Source organism: Ambystoma mexicanum, chromosome 7q (assembly GCF_040938575.1).
Source record: "Ambystoma mexicanum isolate Mex_15411 chromosome 7q, UKY_AmexF1_1, whole genome shotgun sequence".
Classification (NCBI taxonomy): Eukaryota; Metazoa; Chordata; class Amphibia; order Caudata; family Ambystomatidae; genus Ambystoma; species Ambystoma mexicanum.
The window spans coordinates 1,038,385,932-1,038,402,652 of record NC_090941.1 but is presented as its reverse complement, the minus strand read 5'-3'; the positions used below and the strand labels follow the sequence as shown (position 1 = coordinate 1,038,402,652).

At 42.3% G+C, this 16,721-nt stretch overlaps 1 protein-coding gene across 8 annotated transcripts in view; it reads right to left on the bottom strand.

Moving 5' to 3' along the window:
- STIM1 (stromal interaction molecule 1) overlaps nucleotides 1–16,721 on the bottom strand; it is a 591,802-nt gene that overhangs the window by 64,833 nt on the left and 510,248 nt on the right. For all 8 annotated transcript variants that reach the window (XM_069640356.1, XM_069640358.1, XM_069640357.1 and 5 more), the window contains one exon: nucleotides 15,527–15,762. In XM_069640356.1, the coding sequence (XP_069496457.1) occupies nucleotides 15,527–15,762 (236 nt within the window). The remainder of the gene's footprint in view (nucleotides 1–15,526; nucleotides 15,763–16,721) is intronic.

The following is a 16,721-nucleotide window of genomic DNA, read 5'->3' as shown; positions in this document are numbered from 1 at the left end:
GAAGAAGTTCTCTGCCTGCCGAGTAGAGGCAGACCGAATCCTGAGCGCAGAGGAGAGAAGCCCACGGAGCCAGAGAAGTGTGCCCCGGTCCCAGGAAATCCCGGCAACTTACCGGAGCCCCGGAAGACGTAAGGGGAGGCACACGAGAATTGGAGGGAACCCATGGGTTTATACAGATGGTAAAGGTGGCTTTTCATCAGCCCAATAATAGTGAAGACAAGGCATAAGGAGAGAAGGGTCTGGGACCCTGAAGGGACTAACCTGGGAATAAGAGGTAAGCTTCCTCGTCACAGTGGAGACACACAAAACCCACTGATGTCCATAGAAGGGTCTTGGACCCCAACAAAGAGAAAGCAAGTATCAGAGGAAATCTTCCTCAGCACAGTGGTAGCGAGGAAACCACTGGCCACCAGAGAAGGTTCTCGGACCACAATAGTGAAAAAGAACTGTGCCAAGCAATACCAGGAGAAGGGAGTCATTCTCCTGGTACCAGACTAAGAGTAGTGACAAAGACGCCAAGGGAAGAAAGTCATTCCCCCTGGCCTTGTGGTTAACTGTACCAAATAATACCAGAAGAAGGGAAGTATTCTCTTGGGCTGAGAGTTCTACTGGAGACACCAGGGGAAGGGAGTCATTCCCCCTGGTTTCATTGGAACCTGGATAGCTCTACACAAGGAGAAGGGAGCCTTTCTCCTGAGTGTGAAACTGCATAACAATTGGGTGAAACCCATAAGTCAGGGGAAGGGAGACATCCCACCTGGCCTTTCTATTGTGAGAGAACATTCTTTTGGACACTATTCAAGAAGCAAGAGAAGGGAGTCATTCTCCTGAAGAAGCAACTTTTCTGTTCGTTTATTTTTTAGTTGTAGTGTAGGGGCTAAAGTAGGATTTTGACACAGGATGGTAGAACTTTAATTTGATGGACATTCTGACAGACCCTTTAGTATTAGTTTCGAGGCAGGGAAACTCCTCTTAGATATAGGGACAGTTAGGCTTTCAATACGATAAAAAAAAAAGTATATAACCAAAATTGTGCAACCTTTGTGTCAGCTTCCTTCGACACCCTTACAACGAATAATAATAATAATAATAATAATAATAATAATAATAATAATAATAATAATAATAATAATTAGGCTTTTATATAGCGCTACAAACCCTCAGGTATCTGAGCGCTGCTTATTATTACCCACGGTGTGTGGTGCTCATTTATCGACCTCGGAAGGATGAAAGGCTGAGTTTGGCCCCGCCGGGATTCGAACCTGCGTTAACAGGCTCTGCACGGGTGTCAAAGCGGGCGCTCTACTCGCTGTGCCACTTGACCGGCTAGAACGTAATGTGAGAAAACCATGGAGCTTTCACCACCCTATCCTATCGAAGGATAAACTTTGCCAAACCTGCCTCCAAGTTATTCCAGAGTAAGAGCCAAAATAAAATAGGCGCTAACTTGTGTTCATCTTCCAGGAAAGAAAAGTGTGACAATATAGCAATATCGTCACTGACTCTCTGGAGGGAAGCTTCTCTTGATTGGCCAGGGAAAGGCCAAAGCTACCCGACCCTGACCCGGGGTGGCTATCTGCGGGAGGACCACGTAGGGGAAGACCAACTCCAGAGAGGTAGGAAAACATTGCATCAAAATAACCTTACAGCCAAAACTCCACATGACACCCATGTGCCTTTACAAAATACCTGTAGGGACTATTGTGCCATTGATAATGATTTTCCCAACCAATCAACCTATTTACCTTTGCCACCACCCATTTTAGTACTGAGACGAGGAGGAGGAATGGTGCAATGAAGTGGACTAGAAGCGGGAAGCCAACACTGCATTCTAGTCTTTGGAAACTTTTGACCAATGCCGGGAAGTTTACAATTGCCACAGCTGCTCCATGTGGGGGAGAGAGGCAGAGATAGAAGCTGTATGTAAGTTGTTCTGACGCCAATCAGGACTCCAAAGACGAGACGGTCATAAGAAGCAACCCATATGCTGGCACAAACGGTGTGCCGGGAGACTGATCAAAAGTAAGCATATGGCTGGATAATCGCGGGTAGCTGGAGCCACCCGTACCGAAGGAACGAAAAGAGAAAACTGACTGGCTCACAGGACGCATGCCCAGTCAGTGGAGAGAGAAGTGGAAGAGGAGACGCGAGGGCTGCCAAAGCTTCCTGGTAAGCCCAGAGAGCACGGATGGGTTACTGGGGCGTGTGAAGGTGAATGCTGTGTCGCAGTGATAAAATGGGAGAGCCGAATTGAAGGCAGTAAAGAAACTGACACAGATGAAAATGTTGAAAAGGGGGCGCTGATCTAATGCTTGGGAAGAGGACTTGATATACTTAATAGATATACGAACAGTGTTAAAGGTCGGTTGGAGATCCAATGTTTGAAAAGAGGATTTAACACAGTTGTGAACTTAGTCAAGACAGGGTCAAGGACTCAATATTGGAAACATATTGTAAGGTGGATGAAAGAGTGAACAGTGAAGGGAAAGGCCCTGGCAGGTTTAGGGCACCAGGCAACAAGTGAGTCATCTGGGACTCACACCCTGGAAAGGAGTAAGAAAAGAAGCAAAGTAACATCCTGGCAGGAGAGTAAACCAGGAGTGAGCAGTGAAGCAACATCCTCAGAGAGTAAACCAGGAGTGAGAAGAGAAGTGAAGTAATATCCTGGAAGGACAGTAAACCAGGACTGAGAGAAGAAGTGAACCTGAAATTGTGAATACAAAAGGGAGAATTCATACCCCTTTTAAAGATCAGTAAGAAAGGTACAAATACCCTGGCAGGAGAGTATACCGAGTGTAGGCGCAGGACAGAGTGTGAGAAATTGAACATTGTATTGTAAAGAACTACATACTTAAGGGAACACTCAAAAGGGAAAACGACAGGCACCTGGAGTAAAGTTGAACAGTGGAAGTAAAATGTAACAAGTGGAGGAATTTAAAGGGAAGAGTCATTCCCCTGGTGTGAAGCAGAATGACTCTAAAGTGCTGAATGTGAAAGATAGAAGAAGTCAAGAGAAAAGAAGTATGTTCCTTAAAACTTTGGGAATATAAGAACTGGAGTTCCTCAAGGAAGAAATTGCCCCTTTCAAAACTGTGGAATGAAACAGTGGGAGAAGAGCGAAACGAAGGGGTGGAAACCCACTCACCACCTACCCCCCTCTGTTTTTTGTGGAACATTACTGACCTATATCCAGAGGTGCTGGATAGACAGTGAAGAGCCAGAGAAAACATTCGGTGAAGGGAGGACCCTTTCTCTATTAGAACATTTATTCTTTTCTATTCTGCACCTTAAATACTTTATGTTGAGAACTTTGAAAGAAAGCTATATAGCTTACCAGAATCCCCTTTTACAAATGATATTGAGTTTAGAGTGTGAGGCTCAGTTTGGACACAGGATGTGGGACAATCTTTTGTTTAACATTCAGACACAGATGTTCTTTGGCTTTGTTGAGGCTGGGAAACACCTCTTAAGTTTAGGGACAGATAGGATTTCCCCAACCCCCCTTATTCATTTCTTATCTACAAAACACCAAGTTATGTACCAAAATAGATTAGTGATTCCGAGTCTTACTCTTGATCCCTTACAAAGGTTAACTTCCACATGGGCCACAAAATTAGACGTAAACTGGGGCAAGCGTAGTAAGTGTTTTATAAAGTTATTCTCTATAACTTGGAAACTATGAATGTCCTCAAACCCCCAGATGAATGCGCCATATTTGATAATTGCCACCGGTTTTGATTTATACACCTTAATGGCCATAGATACTGGTTGATGTTTACAAGCTATCAAATCTATAGATGCCACTTACCACCTTTTGCGTTTTTGAGCCTTGTTTTAATATATGGTCTTTACCATTAAACTCCGATGAGGATCGTACCTGTACCCATACAGTTCCCCACCCACTCTTCTTCTGCACTTATCAGATACACCCTATCTGACTAACCTAGCACCTTTGCCTCTTACAGGCTGCACTACCACTGCTAACACTATTTAATTATTTATGTACTTACTATTTATTTTGCTTCTCTCCTCTGCACTTTCCCCCTTTTTCCTTTCCCCATGCACTTGCGCGTTCTCAATGTCACGGGGCCTAGTAAGATTGTTGTTTTTTTGCTTCTCCCCTTTTCCCCTCCCTTCGCCTGGTCGCACTCTGAAACACCTGTGTACGAGCGTGATATAAATAAAATATCATATCGTATCCCCAGATAGTCACAATCTATGACCCATAGGATTTTGTGGAAAATTGTATACACGGAACAAAGTTTGGTAACTGGTTTTCTGCGTTGGTAAATCATAATGGCAGATTTCCCAGCATTAACCTGGAGTTCAAGAGCATTCAGAAAGAACATGTATGGGGTGATCAAGGATTGTATGCAGTGTGCGTACCAAGAGCACAGTATCGTCTGCATATATCAATGCCGGAAAATGTCTTTGTCCACCCTTGGCACATCAGCATCGATTGCCAGCAGCGAATCCTGTAGGCCGTTAATATATAAAAGTATGTAAAAAGGCAACAGTATGGTTATTTAAGCAAAAATTGCACATGGAGCAAGGGGAACTTCACCAAATCGCGATTCCACAGACACATTAATGTTACAAATGCAAAAACAGTTTCTACAATGCCATTCTGTAATCTAAGCAAGCAACGCAGCTTCTAGCAATCAGTGCAGTACAGATGTAAATTTCCTCTGCAACGGGAATCAAGTCCATGGGATGCGCCATTTGAGACTTGTTGCAGGAGACCATGACAAGACCAGGGGAAAAACAAACATTCACAAAATACAATCGCCTGCATTTTGAGGCAGTCATGAGTGAAACCAGACACCCTACTAGAGAAATGCTGTAGTAGGAAATGCATGCAAATAAAAATGCCCCTGTCCACCAGCAGAACGTTTTCAAATGCATACCCATTAGTTAGCATAAAAATAAAAATGTCTGAGAGCCAAAGGCAATCTCTACAAACTACCCCTATTTAGATAGGCATCACTGTACCAAAGCAGCTCGGCATATATATCGAAAAATCATCAGGGCAAGCCTGGATATAATGTGACCCACTATTTTATTACTGTATTCACAAAACGGTAACGGTTCAACCAACAGTTTAAATATACAAATTAACATGTGGCACAGGAGAGTAGACAACATACATTCCATATATACAAATCAACAATACCTATGAACCGAATATACAAAAAAGGATCATGTCAAAGCAAAACAGCCCATGAACATAATCTGGAGAAGTGTACTGATGTGTATGCTCAATCAATCAGCTTGAGGTGGCAGCGTTGCGGTAGGATTGTCGACCTGATTGCATTTCGGACTTTCCAGCAGTTGTCGAGTGCTGTCATTACATCGGCCTTCATTAGGACAGGGACTTTGGATGGCTGTCTCATTTAAGGGATATCCTGTGGTAGTGATGGTGCTAGAGCTAGAAGAACTCTGGCACGTCGGAAGTAAATTCAAGAGGCGTGTGTGTATAAATTCTGAATGAGAAGCACACGTGGGTCGGGGACCCAATTTACATTAGTTGGATTCAGGAATTCCATCCAGCGGCGATGAGTGAACATCGCTATTGAAGTGACGTCTGCCCTACTCATGAACTAGTCCCTCCCAGTTGCTGCCCAGCCTCTCATTTATCCCAACTGAAGGGAATTCCTGAATCCAAATAACGTAAATTGGATCTCCAACCACGACATACGTTTTCCCTGTCTGCAGAGTCATAGTTAATTCCCTAATGTTAACAAGAAAGCACAGGACCTATATCTCATTCAACCCCACTGCCCTTTTTCTAACTAAAATCAATAACTAAAATCAATATTGTTAAACATGCACATTTATTAAGATCAAGATCTCAGTTTGGCTATTTGTGTCTTAATTTGTTTGTAACGGACACTTGGGACTAAAGGCGAGATGTTTTGTGGGATTCCAGAAGGTCATATTTATCATTATTTGTTATTTTATTCATTTTCAAGAGAATTAGGGATTCTCGGGGCAGTTCAGCTAAGAGTTTCTCTTCTACATTCCTTTTGAGTTGGTCAATCAGCGATTTCTGTGCCAAATATGTACTCTCCATGTCTTGATTTATTTTTTGTTTCAAGCGTAGTCATGAATATCTCTATGTTTATGAGTTTGAAATGCATGCATGTTAGAGTAGTTTGATCATTATAGCCATCATTAGTGTACTCATATCTTTAAAAAGGGAGACAACAATATCGTTAGAGCTGACATGATACTGGAATTCAGTTCTTGTGGGACTTGCTGTGTGACTTTGATCCGGTTTTTCTTTGAAGGTTTATCATGCGTTTTCCTGTTGGGTAGAGTTCCTCTCACTTTTGGATAGTCTTTCTGTATGAATGAAGAGTCTGATAGCCAAACAGATATTGATCTTAATAAATGACAATCTTGCAGTGCAAAGTAGCACATGCTATCAACTTGAATACAAACAAAGAAGCAGCAATAACAAAACCTTGTCAAAATATTTTGTTAAAGGGAGCGAAACCTGGAAAAAAACATTGTAATGGAAAAACTGGACCTTATGAACCGTCGAACTCTGCAGAAGCTGATAGAATAGTGGGAAATCCAATTGATTTAAACACTCCGCCAAAATCAATAAGAAAGCAAGCCAGTCGCAGCTACCCACCCAATTTTTCAAAGTATCAGCAAATTACAACTGGTTACTAGCAAAAATAAACTCACTCAAGTCATGAAATCTAAAAGCATTACAAAGGAGAAACACAATAAACATAACGGCTCACGGAAACTTCTAGAAATTTAAAAATCTGTTCGATAGAATCAGAGGAAACCACTATTAGAGAAAAGGTTGCAACAACAAACACAGCAAAGAACAAACAAGATCCTAATAGCCGACAGGTGAGTGAAAAGCCATCAGTCTGCTTGAATAACTGAAATGATATGTTAACCTGCTGAATTTGACGACACGCAAAGTGGTCTCAGAAGATATCGACGGAGAAGATGAGAAGATATCGAAGGAGAAGATGAGAAAACAGATCGGGATAACAAGATAGTGGTGAGCTCAAAAGCACCGACAGTTTCTGAAGAAGCTGAGGCTCTTGGGAGCTTAAATTGCAGAGTAGTGGTAGAAGAAAACCACAATCTTCCTCCAATGGACTGCTTTCTCACCTTGTCTTAGAAAAGAAAACTAATTGAATAAAATGCGTGAAGAACGCCTACATGAGAGTAGCCCCCATTATGATACAACATTGTGTGAAGAGCAACAGCGGGCGGCCAGGGTTCCTAAATTTCAGAGACAATCAGGTGAGATGAAAATCTCGCCACCAATTTCACCCTTCATTACCAGCAGATCAAGGAAAAAGGGAGAATAGAAGAACAGAAGCACTGATCATACCAAGAACGTGTCCGTAAAAAACATCACTCTCAAAACAACCAACTCATACTGGAATGGATTTTGGTAGTGAACGACGGACTGATTTTGAACCGAGAAAATGTGCCACGCTTACTGCATCATTTACCATCATTATGTGCCACAGAATCAGATGATATTGCGGTGGTAGAATTCACCGAAGATAAACAACATGATTGGGTCAGACTACATATACCTTCCAAAATGTTATGCAATTCACAGTTTCTGCTGCCATTAGGGTTTGACATCACAGACTCTCGACACGGTCCAGCCGAAGATGAAAGACCCAAACATTACATTAGAGAAGAACAACCTCTGATAAGAATACAAGAAATGGATGGCAGAACACCACCACAAAGTGAGTTTGAACAATCCACCAGAAAGACAGAAGTAAACAATCACGCACAATGGTCCAGAGTCACTGAATTTACTCTGAAGTATAAAACAACTATCACAAATATGAAATGTGGAGCTGGTCAGCAGAGGCTCTTTGTACAGGAAACAAGAGCTAGTGGATAGCATGATTTTAGGTTTTTTAGTCATTCTATTTTGTTTGTTTAATCTTAATATGAGTGTCGTTTAGAAATGTGTACATGAATTATGTCCTTTGTTAAATGAGAAAAATGTGATGCTATTTTTGTTTTTTCTTTGTAATCATAATGAATAAATAACAAAACAAATTGAAAAGTTTATGTTTATCTCAACTATATCAATAAAAAAAGAGCCAATGCCAGAAATTGCAACATGAGACAACGATTCTATTTGGATCATGGAATACCAGGGGGCTTGTTAATTTGTAATCCAATAACGATAACAATTTAAATTGATTCTAAATCTTATGTTTGCAAGAAACGTGGCTACTTGATCCTCCAAATGCGCAGGGCTTTGACACATACTTGAATCCTGCAATAAAAGGCAAAAATGGCTGTCCAATGGTGGGACTACTAACTCTTATGAAAAAAACTGACGATAGGCCGTAAGGTGAAAATCAATTGAAAATCCAAATCCATACATACAAGTGACTACTTGAAGTATGCCAAAACTCGAAGGACACGAAAAAAAAACAATGGCAATTATGAATCTCTATTGGCCACATAATGCAACAGGCTCCAACCAATACATCAACCAAATAACTAGCCTGCTCGACCAAATCAACCTTTCAACAATTAATCCAACCATACTGATATGTGGTGACTTGAACATTGACTGATCAGGCATAGACAAAAAGATCAAAAACAAAGAACACATCAAAATAGATGCTAGAGCAAACACAGCGCAGATATGGATAGAAGAAATGGAAGCAAGAGGCATTTGTATTCCAAATGGCCAAATAAAAGGAGATATCCCAGCATCCTGGAGAAGAGGCTATCAAGAACTTATATTTGATTACTTTTTCATCTTTGAAAATGGAATAGAAACAGTAAATTCCCTCCAAGTAACCCCAATGGAGAACAGCGACCACGACCATCTGGAACTTAATAGCACGTTTTTGAAGCCCACCACCCAAAATCTGTGGGAATCATCAGTGGTAGAGTCGGGTATAAACAGACTCAGATTAAATACAACTGAGGTGTGTGAAATAACCAAGAAACTCTGGAAAGCAAATGGGCAGGGGAAACTGCTAGTCGAGTATTCACCTTTGCTATACCAATACGTATGACAACAAGAAGGACAGCAAAGACTTGGCTTTAAGTCGAAACATGCATACGACCCAGAAGTATTGATACAGAAAAGAGAGCTACAAAAAGAGATTAGATGAACCAAACACTTTTCGCCCGATAAAAGAATCACAAAAAAACAGCTTATCTCCCACAAAAGCATAACATATCAATTTGATGCAGAGATTATGATGCAAGCACTATCAATGAAACACAAGAGATGTCTGGCAGCTCCCAAACAAAATAAATAACCCACATCTAGCACTACAAAAGAACATGGTGCCAGAAGAGGAATGGGTCAGACTTTTTGACGAATTATACAGGAAAAAAAGGAATGACACCAGATCCAGAATTGCCAGATGTGGGCAAATGGGAAATCGATTTTGATAAAGATGATATTCTAATAAAAATGAAAAAGGCCAGTAAATCCAGAGCACCGGGCCCTGCTTGTTTAACTAACCAAATGCTGAAAGAAGCACCCGAAGAATGGGCTGAATTCTGGGTGATTCTATTTTCCCGAATATAGGCAAATAAAGAAATACCTAAATCATGGAAAAGTGCAATTGTGGGGCCTATATACAAGAAAGGGATAAGAACTGACCCAAAATGTATCACCCAATTGCACCCTTGGATGTACTAGGCAAAATCTTTGCATCATTGATACAAACAAAAATGACGACTTGGATTAACCCCTCACAACATTATGACTGTCGTCAAACAGGATTTGTAAAGGGAGTAGGCCCTGGGCTTAACCTATTCCCGATTAATGAACTAAAGATCAAAGCGACTAGACAATGAAATAAAATCTACCTGACCTTCATAAACTTAGCCCAAGATTTTGATAGTATTGACAGAGAACTACTTTGGTCTAAATTAAAAGAATGAAGTGCCCAACAAGCCTGTTGCTAGCCATCAAGGTTTTACACACAGGTATTGAAATAATCGCATTGATAAGTATGGCACTCTTTTAAAATCGATTAAAACACCAGGGCCATAAAACAAGGTTACCCACTGGCATAGATATTGTTCAACTTGTTTGTATCAGACATCGGCAAAGTGTTGGAAAGTTCTGGCTCATTCCCACCGAAAATCAATGGAAAACCAATATGGCAAATCCGTTATGCCGATGATCTTGTTATATTAGACCAAACTCCAATAGGTCTACAAAGAAAATTGAATCTACTTCAAAACTATGTCTAACATAACGGCTTCAGCATCAATGCTGATAAATCAGAGACACTGATAATGCAAAATTTAAAAGGAAGGAAGAAGCAGCTCCGTAGATGGTGCCTAGGGAAATAACTACTAAACTTTGTAGAGTCAACAACATACCTTAGAATGTGTATAAATTCAAATGCCAACGACTCCCCGTGGGTAGCCACCATCAAGTCAAAAAATAAACCTGTTGACAGCCCACGGCACAATAATACACAAGAAAGTTGGTCAATTTTCTTTGATACCGGCAATCACATTTTATTAGCAGAAAGTTGTTCCAGTTCTGCTTTATGGTGCGGATTGTGCTTTGTGCTGCCTTTGCAGTCTGTGGTCACCCTTAGAAAACAGGTTCTGGAGAAACATACTTCACCTACCAAGATGTCTCCCCATTGCCATCATGAGATACAAACTGGGTCTGATCTCCATAAATGCGAGAATAACTTGGAACACATTATCACTCTACTACACAAAAATAATCGTGGACCATAACCCAGCACAATTTACGATACTACAATCCGATTGTAGATAGAAAAATGAACCAACTCTGAAGGAATGGGCCAAACAGTGCTTGGAAACCTTGGACAACATCGGTGCCCCCTGTGCAACATTAAAAACAAATCCAGAGGCAGTGAAAAGAAAACTCTGGAATCGAGATCGGTCTGAAACAGGAGAACAAAGACATCATCACAGACTATTTGAAAATATATGCAGTGAAGTGGAGTCCTTCAATAGTCTGCCTAAATATCTGACGAAATTCCCAAATCAAATGCACCGAAACTTATTTATGAGATTCTGCTTCAACTTATTTCATACAAACGAAATACTAAAAAGCCGAAGGATCAGGACGTTCGAAGGTGACAAGTGCCGGTTCTATCTGGATACAGACGAGACCCTCTGACATCTAACCCTATTTTGCCCAGCCTTAAAAACTCTAAGAACACAATATCTAGGAAGTTTAACTGCAGAAAGACTGCTGCTAAATGGAGACGAATGGTGGCAAATGATGCGTTGGGGATAAAACACAAAATTAACTTATGCCTTGACCTTATTTCTAGAACAAATGTCTAATTTATTACTATAGACCTCAACCTCAGTGTACACTACAAAAGCCCACTGGGCCCCAAAGTGATTGATCAAGAACTATGATGGGGCACCCACCATAGAAATACCACCATTTTCCATCTGTTCTTTGCCGGGCGGGCCTGTGTGCAGATATTCTATCAAAGATTAGTCCTAGGTGGTACAGCACTTTGGAGAGTGGCCATGGCAGCTACAATGAAATCCAGATTCCAAAGCTCCTCTTTAGTTGCAGTGAGTAGGGCAGGGATGAGTTGTCTCATGAAGGTACATGTTAACACCAGCAATGCAAGTGTATGCAACCAAAAGCTGCTGCCATGTGTCACCTATGCAAGCATTCCTGCGTAGCTCAGACTCCCAGATAGCTGGGGCAAGTGTGTCATAGCTCCTCGGTTTGGTGAATAAGTCTTTCCCCAATCAGTAGAAAATGTTCTAAATTATGGTTGGGCTCCACCTTGCGGAAAAGGAGCCAGCATTCGAGCCTTGCACTTCCTGGGGAGCAGGAGTGTGTCAACGCATTGGGCTACCTGTTGACCTGGAGTCAAAGTTTTCAATATTTCTAGCCGGATCCCCCTAGAGCCTGTTCCTTGACAAAAATTGGCCCAGTCGAAGTCAGCGATCATTATGTTTCTAATGGGTGGTGGGAGACCTATACATCGAAGACTAGTGATGGACTGGGGAGCTCATCTGTCTATCTACCATGGGGCCTGCATCATGAAGCGTGTTGTGGCTCGCTTCCCCAAGATCACAACTTTAGGACTTTGTCACACCACATAGGTTTTGAAGGAGATAGAAAAAAGGCCATTTTGACTGTAGCTGCACACTATGCTTGTGTTGCATGTCTAGAGTTTATTAGGGTCCTGATATTGTGCATCACTGACTCAGGAGGTGAAGGCATCCCATTTTCCAAGGGGTTTTACTTGTCCACTACAGTGCGTCAACTTTAATCAAACAACTGGGACCTGAGTCTTGTTTTGACTGCTGAGAGAGAAGGGTAGTATGTACGCCCATTCTTCTGGAGTGTCTCATGCAAACATACACTCCAAATCAGGGGCAGAAAATTGAAAAAATAAATGTACCTCAGATTGTACAATGTTTATGCTGGACATTGTAACCATGTTCCTCTTAATATTTGGGTGGAGAGGACACACTGTGTCTGACATAGTAGCACCAGACAGATAGGCACTGAAAGAGGCTATGTTTCTGGCTGTGCAATGCCTAAGGACAGTATTAAATTAAAGCAAGGGCCACTGTGGTACACATGCTTCTTTCTTTTGACCGACTTCTGTAAGGGTGCAGAAGTAAGGCTCGGACACAATGGTGGCATATATTTGTGAATAAACTTTTATTAGTCAAGAAAAGGTTGGAAACATGCCTCCCTAGCCCTAAAGTTGAGATGGGTTTCCCTGACGCAAAGAAAACTAGTGAAACGGTCAGGATGTCCAAAATCATGTCATGCCTCAAAAGCCTACCATTGTCCCCAACACTAATAATTTAAACTAACTATGCAAGGATATCTTCGTGAAGGAAAATGTTCATAGTAGTTTCAACCAACAGAAAAGTCCCCAGTCGCTCGGGTAAAAACAATGATGAAATAAACAATGTTCGGAATACAGGATTCCAAGGCTAGGGTGCTGCTCCTTTCCCCTAGACTTCTTATTCTGCGTTCCTTCCTTTGAGACCTCTGAGCCCTGTATCCTGTTAGGTAAATGTCAATGGTCAATTCACAAAGATATACGTCTCAGGTTCACAGTTCTTTCTACCACCAACTAAGCACACGTTCCTACTAAGCGTAGCTTTCCTTTTAATTAGTGCTTTTCAGTTCCAGGGTTCTTGACCCTCTTATTCTTAACCTCTCATGTGGGTGCAGGTCCCAGACTTACGATATTCTGTATGGCTTGGTTTACTCTCCTGCCAAGCAACTGTCCTCTAATGGACACACACTTTCTTTCACAGGGTCCCAGACCCTCTTACTCTTCGTTATGTTGGGGCTTTTGCCTTTCATATGGGTGCGGGTCCAGACTCCCCTGCCAAGCATACAACTTCTTTGTTAGCTTCCTTTACAATCAGGGTCCCAGACCCTTTTATTCTCAGCTTCTCATATGGGTGTGGGTCCCCAGACTCACAATTCTTTATCGCATCTGTTTGGTTAACTCTTCTGCCGATCATTCGATTCCTTTTTCTCAATCTTAGTTATTCTCGTGTCTTCAATATATTTTGACTTCCATATGGTTGTGGGTCCTAGACTCGCAATGTCCTTTCAGGGTCCCAGACCCTCTTGTTCCAGCTTCTGCCATCACCCCTTGCTTCCCCAGACAGTTTTCCGAGCAGCTGCGTTCTTTCTCAAGGCTCCAGTAGCATTCGGGTGACCAGCGGGGTCTGCAGCGGCTCTGTAGACATCTGACTCTGCCCGGGTGTGTGTGTGTAGGCTCCTTGTGGTATTTTGCCAGGGCCTGGAGTGCCCAGAGGTTCGTCTTGGCAATAGTCAAGAGTAGCCCTTCGCTTGGACCACGCCCGGGTTCCCTTTCTCCTCTGCTCATGGCTCACCTTTCAGCTCTTGTCTGCTCGTCCGTGCACGGCTTCCGCAGTTCCACCTCAGATGATCATTTTCCCTCTGCTTCCCAGCTGAGCTCTTTTTGAGCTCCCACGCTGGATTGTTGTGCTGGTTAGGTCCAACCAGCTCCCAAGAGAAGCTAGACTTCTTACTCTGCTTCTGTAATGATCCTCGGACTCTCAGTCATCTTCTTCTTCATAGTACTTTTTATTGAACTAGTTGCATACTTGGTATTCTTGGCTATTTTAATTTTGTCCAGTATATCAGATTGACTTGGCAACAGAGCACATTGTCTGTATCTAGAAAGGGGGAAGGAAGATTTGGTATTGGGAAAGGGGCTGGGTGTTTTGAAGTGGGGTCATAGTGCGTTCCCTGAGAATAGTCATCCCCAATCCCATAAGGGGTTTCCTTCCCCATGTGATCCTCCCTCGGTGAACTACCCACAGGGGGATTATTGTGACTGTACCACTATTTGATCCTGCAAATTTCAATGTATGATTTTGACATCCTTGTATTTGAAAAAAACAAGTTCTACAGCAAAGAAACAGACATGAGAGTTGAAGTGTACTCTTTAAGGCGACCTGGCCTGCTTTCATAGCACTGTGAAATGTCACAGACCCCATAGCACCGTTCTGCCTTCTACTGCACTTTACCTCTGTTTCAGAATTTTGCAAGTTCTTGCTGGCCCCTCAAAACCTCCTCTCAGCCCGTCCAACTCTCAATAGACCTTCTGCACCAAACTCAAACTTTGCTCCACTTTCAGAATCCATCTCACATCTAGATCTGCTCACCTTCCACTCTAGCAACATAACTCTGGACACGTCTCAAAGCTCACATGGAACTTATTTTCTGTGCTCTTCACATGCACCTTTTTTGCAGTCCATTGATGGTATTGATAATTCCTGCTGGTCTTATTTGAGCAAGGATCAAATTAATTGGGAGCAGGTGGGAGCCTTTTGGCTGCTGCTTGACACCTACAAGAGCCTGGTTAGATTATCTACTGTTGCAAGTTCTACTCAACTCGTCGGGTCACCTGGTGCCACACAAATATACGCATGTGACATTAAATGAGGGTGATGGTAAGTTTGTGTAAAAATGTATCTTAATCATATTCACAAGCCACCTGATTTTCAGGGAATTAGAACTAGCAAGCCATCCAGTGTGCTTTTGGGCCTTCACAATAATTGCAAAACCAGGAGGTGATAAGGTCACAGGACATAGTAGACAGACATTCATTCACTCAAGTGTTTTTTGTAATTGGCTTTATGACGTATTACAGTAATTGGGAAACCTCTAGAAGACATGTAAGGTATAATGGGTCATACGTTATGGACAAAGGTGTATAGTTTGCATCTCATGCGGAAGCAGAATTTGCAGTATCCCATATACTAAGTACTCATTCCTCAGGCAGTGCTTTTTACCATGAAATCTTTACTTCGAAACCTGGTTAAGCCTGTACATTTGTATATGTACATAACAAAGAAACGTTATGACTCTGCATGCATACTATTGCTTAATGTTTCTTTATGCTAGGGCTCAGCCTGTGCTATATAATACTCAACAGCCTGGCTATCATGTTGGATATGGTGATACAAAACCCCCAAAACAAAATGAATACATTTGCCATCAACAGTTACATACACTGCATGGAGATGGGTGCCATGATATCTTCATCCATGTCATCCACGTCATCCGACATGATAAAATGAGATGGGTTTTGGCGAGCGCCACCCATCAGGCTGGGGTCGATGTTCAGGGCAGCTACAAGCACGTGGATGCCAGGGTTATTCACCACTTGGAATCCACAGAGCATCTCGATCTGGTGCCACCGGTGCAAACGCTCCCGCAGTGCTGCCGTCACCTCGCTTAGGGCCTGCCTGCAAACGAGAGAATAGAACAGAGCATTAACAAAGGACACTAGAGAATAAAGCAGCCATGGCTTCAACAAACATGAAGTAACTGACATTGGAAAATGTTCTCTCGAGCAACACCGAATTGGCATCACGGGCATGGAAGTATGTTGATACCAATACACTTTTAGCTACCATAAAGGAACAATATAACCATGCCAATTCCACACCTAATTTAGACTTGCTCCAGTCTTGGCACTTTGCTTTTGGCACAGCTGTGGACATTTTGGCCCCAGAAAATAAGCAGAGAACGCCATCTAGGTTATCGGCTCCATGGTTTTCCCAACTTTTAGGCAACCTCAAACTACAGTATAAGCAGGCCGAACTTCAGTGGAGGTGAGCCTACGGCAAAGAGCATAGAGTGTCCCTTGGGGTGGCTCGCCTCCATTATCATAAAGCTGTTGGGGAAGCCAAGATCAGCTGTTTCTCAGTATGCATTTTTACTTGCAAAATAAACCAGTCCATAGGACTGATGTAAGAGATTTGTCAGGTTCAGAGATTGGGGGCCACTCTATTTCAGCAACTCAAGACCTATATGACACCCTTTCACCGTTTTTGAATGACAAAATACCCAAGATTCGGAATTCTAGTGCCCTTAGCATCCTGGAGCGGCCTATCGATCTGCTCCCGGAAGGAGGGGATATTGTGGGCAGCGCCATTTTTCTTGAATTTTCCCCAGCAACAGAGGATCAAGTTTTGAGAATTGTTTCATTGATAGAGTCCTCTTCTCTTTCCGACCCCATCCCGCTAAAAATTATAGAAAGCTTGGGCACAGGGTTTAAGTCAATGCTGACTGTGGCTTTGAACTCCTTGAGTGGGGGGTTAATTTCTGAATATCTTTAGTGGGCATTGGTATCTCCTATTCTGAAAAAGCCTACACTTGATCCTGTGGACTCAGCCAACTTTCACCCAACTTCCCTGCTGAG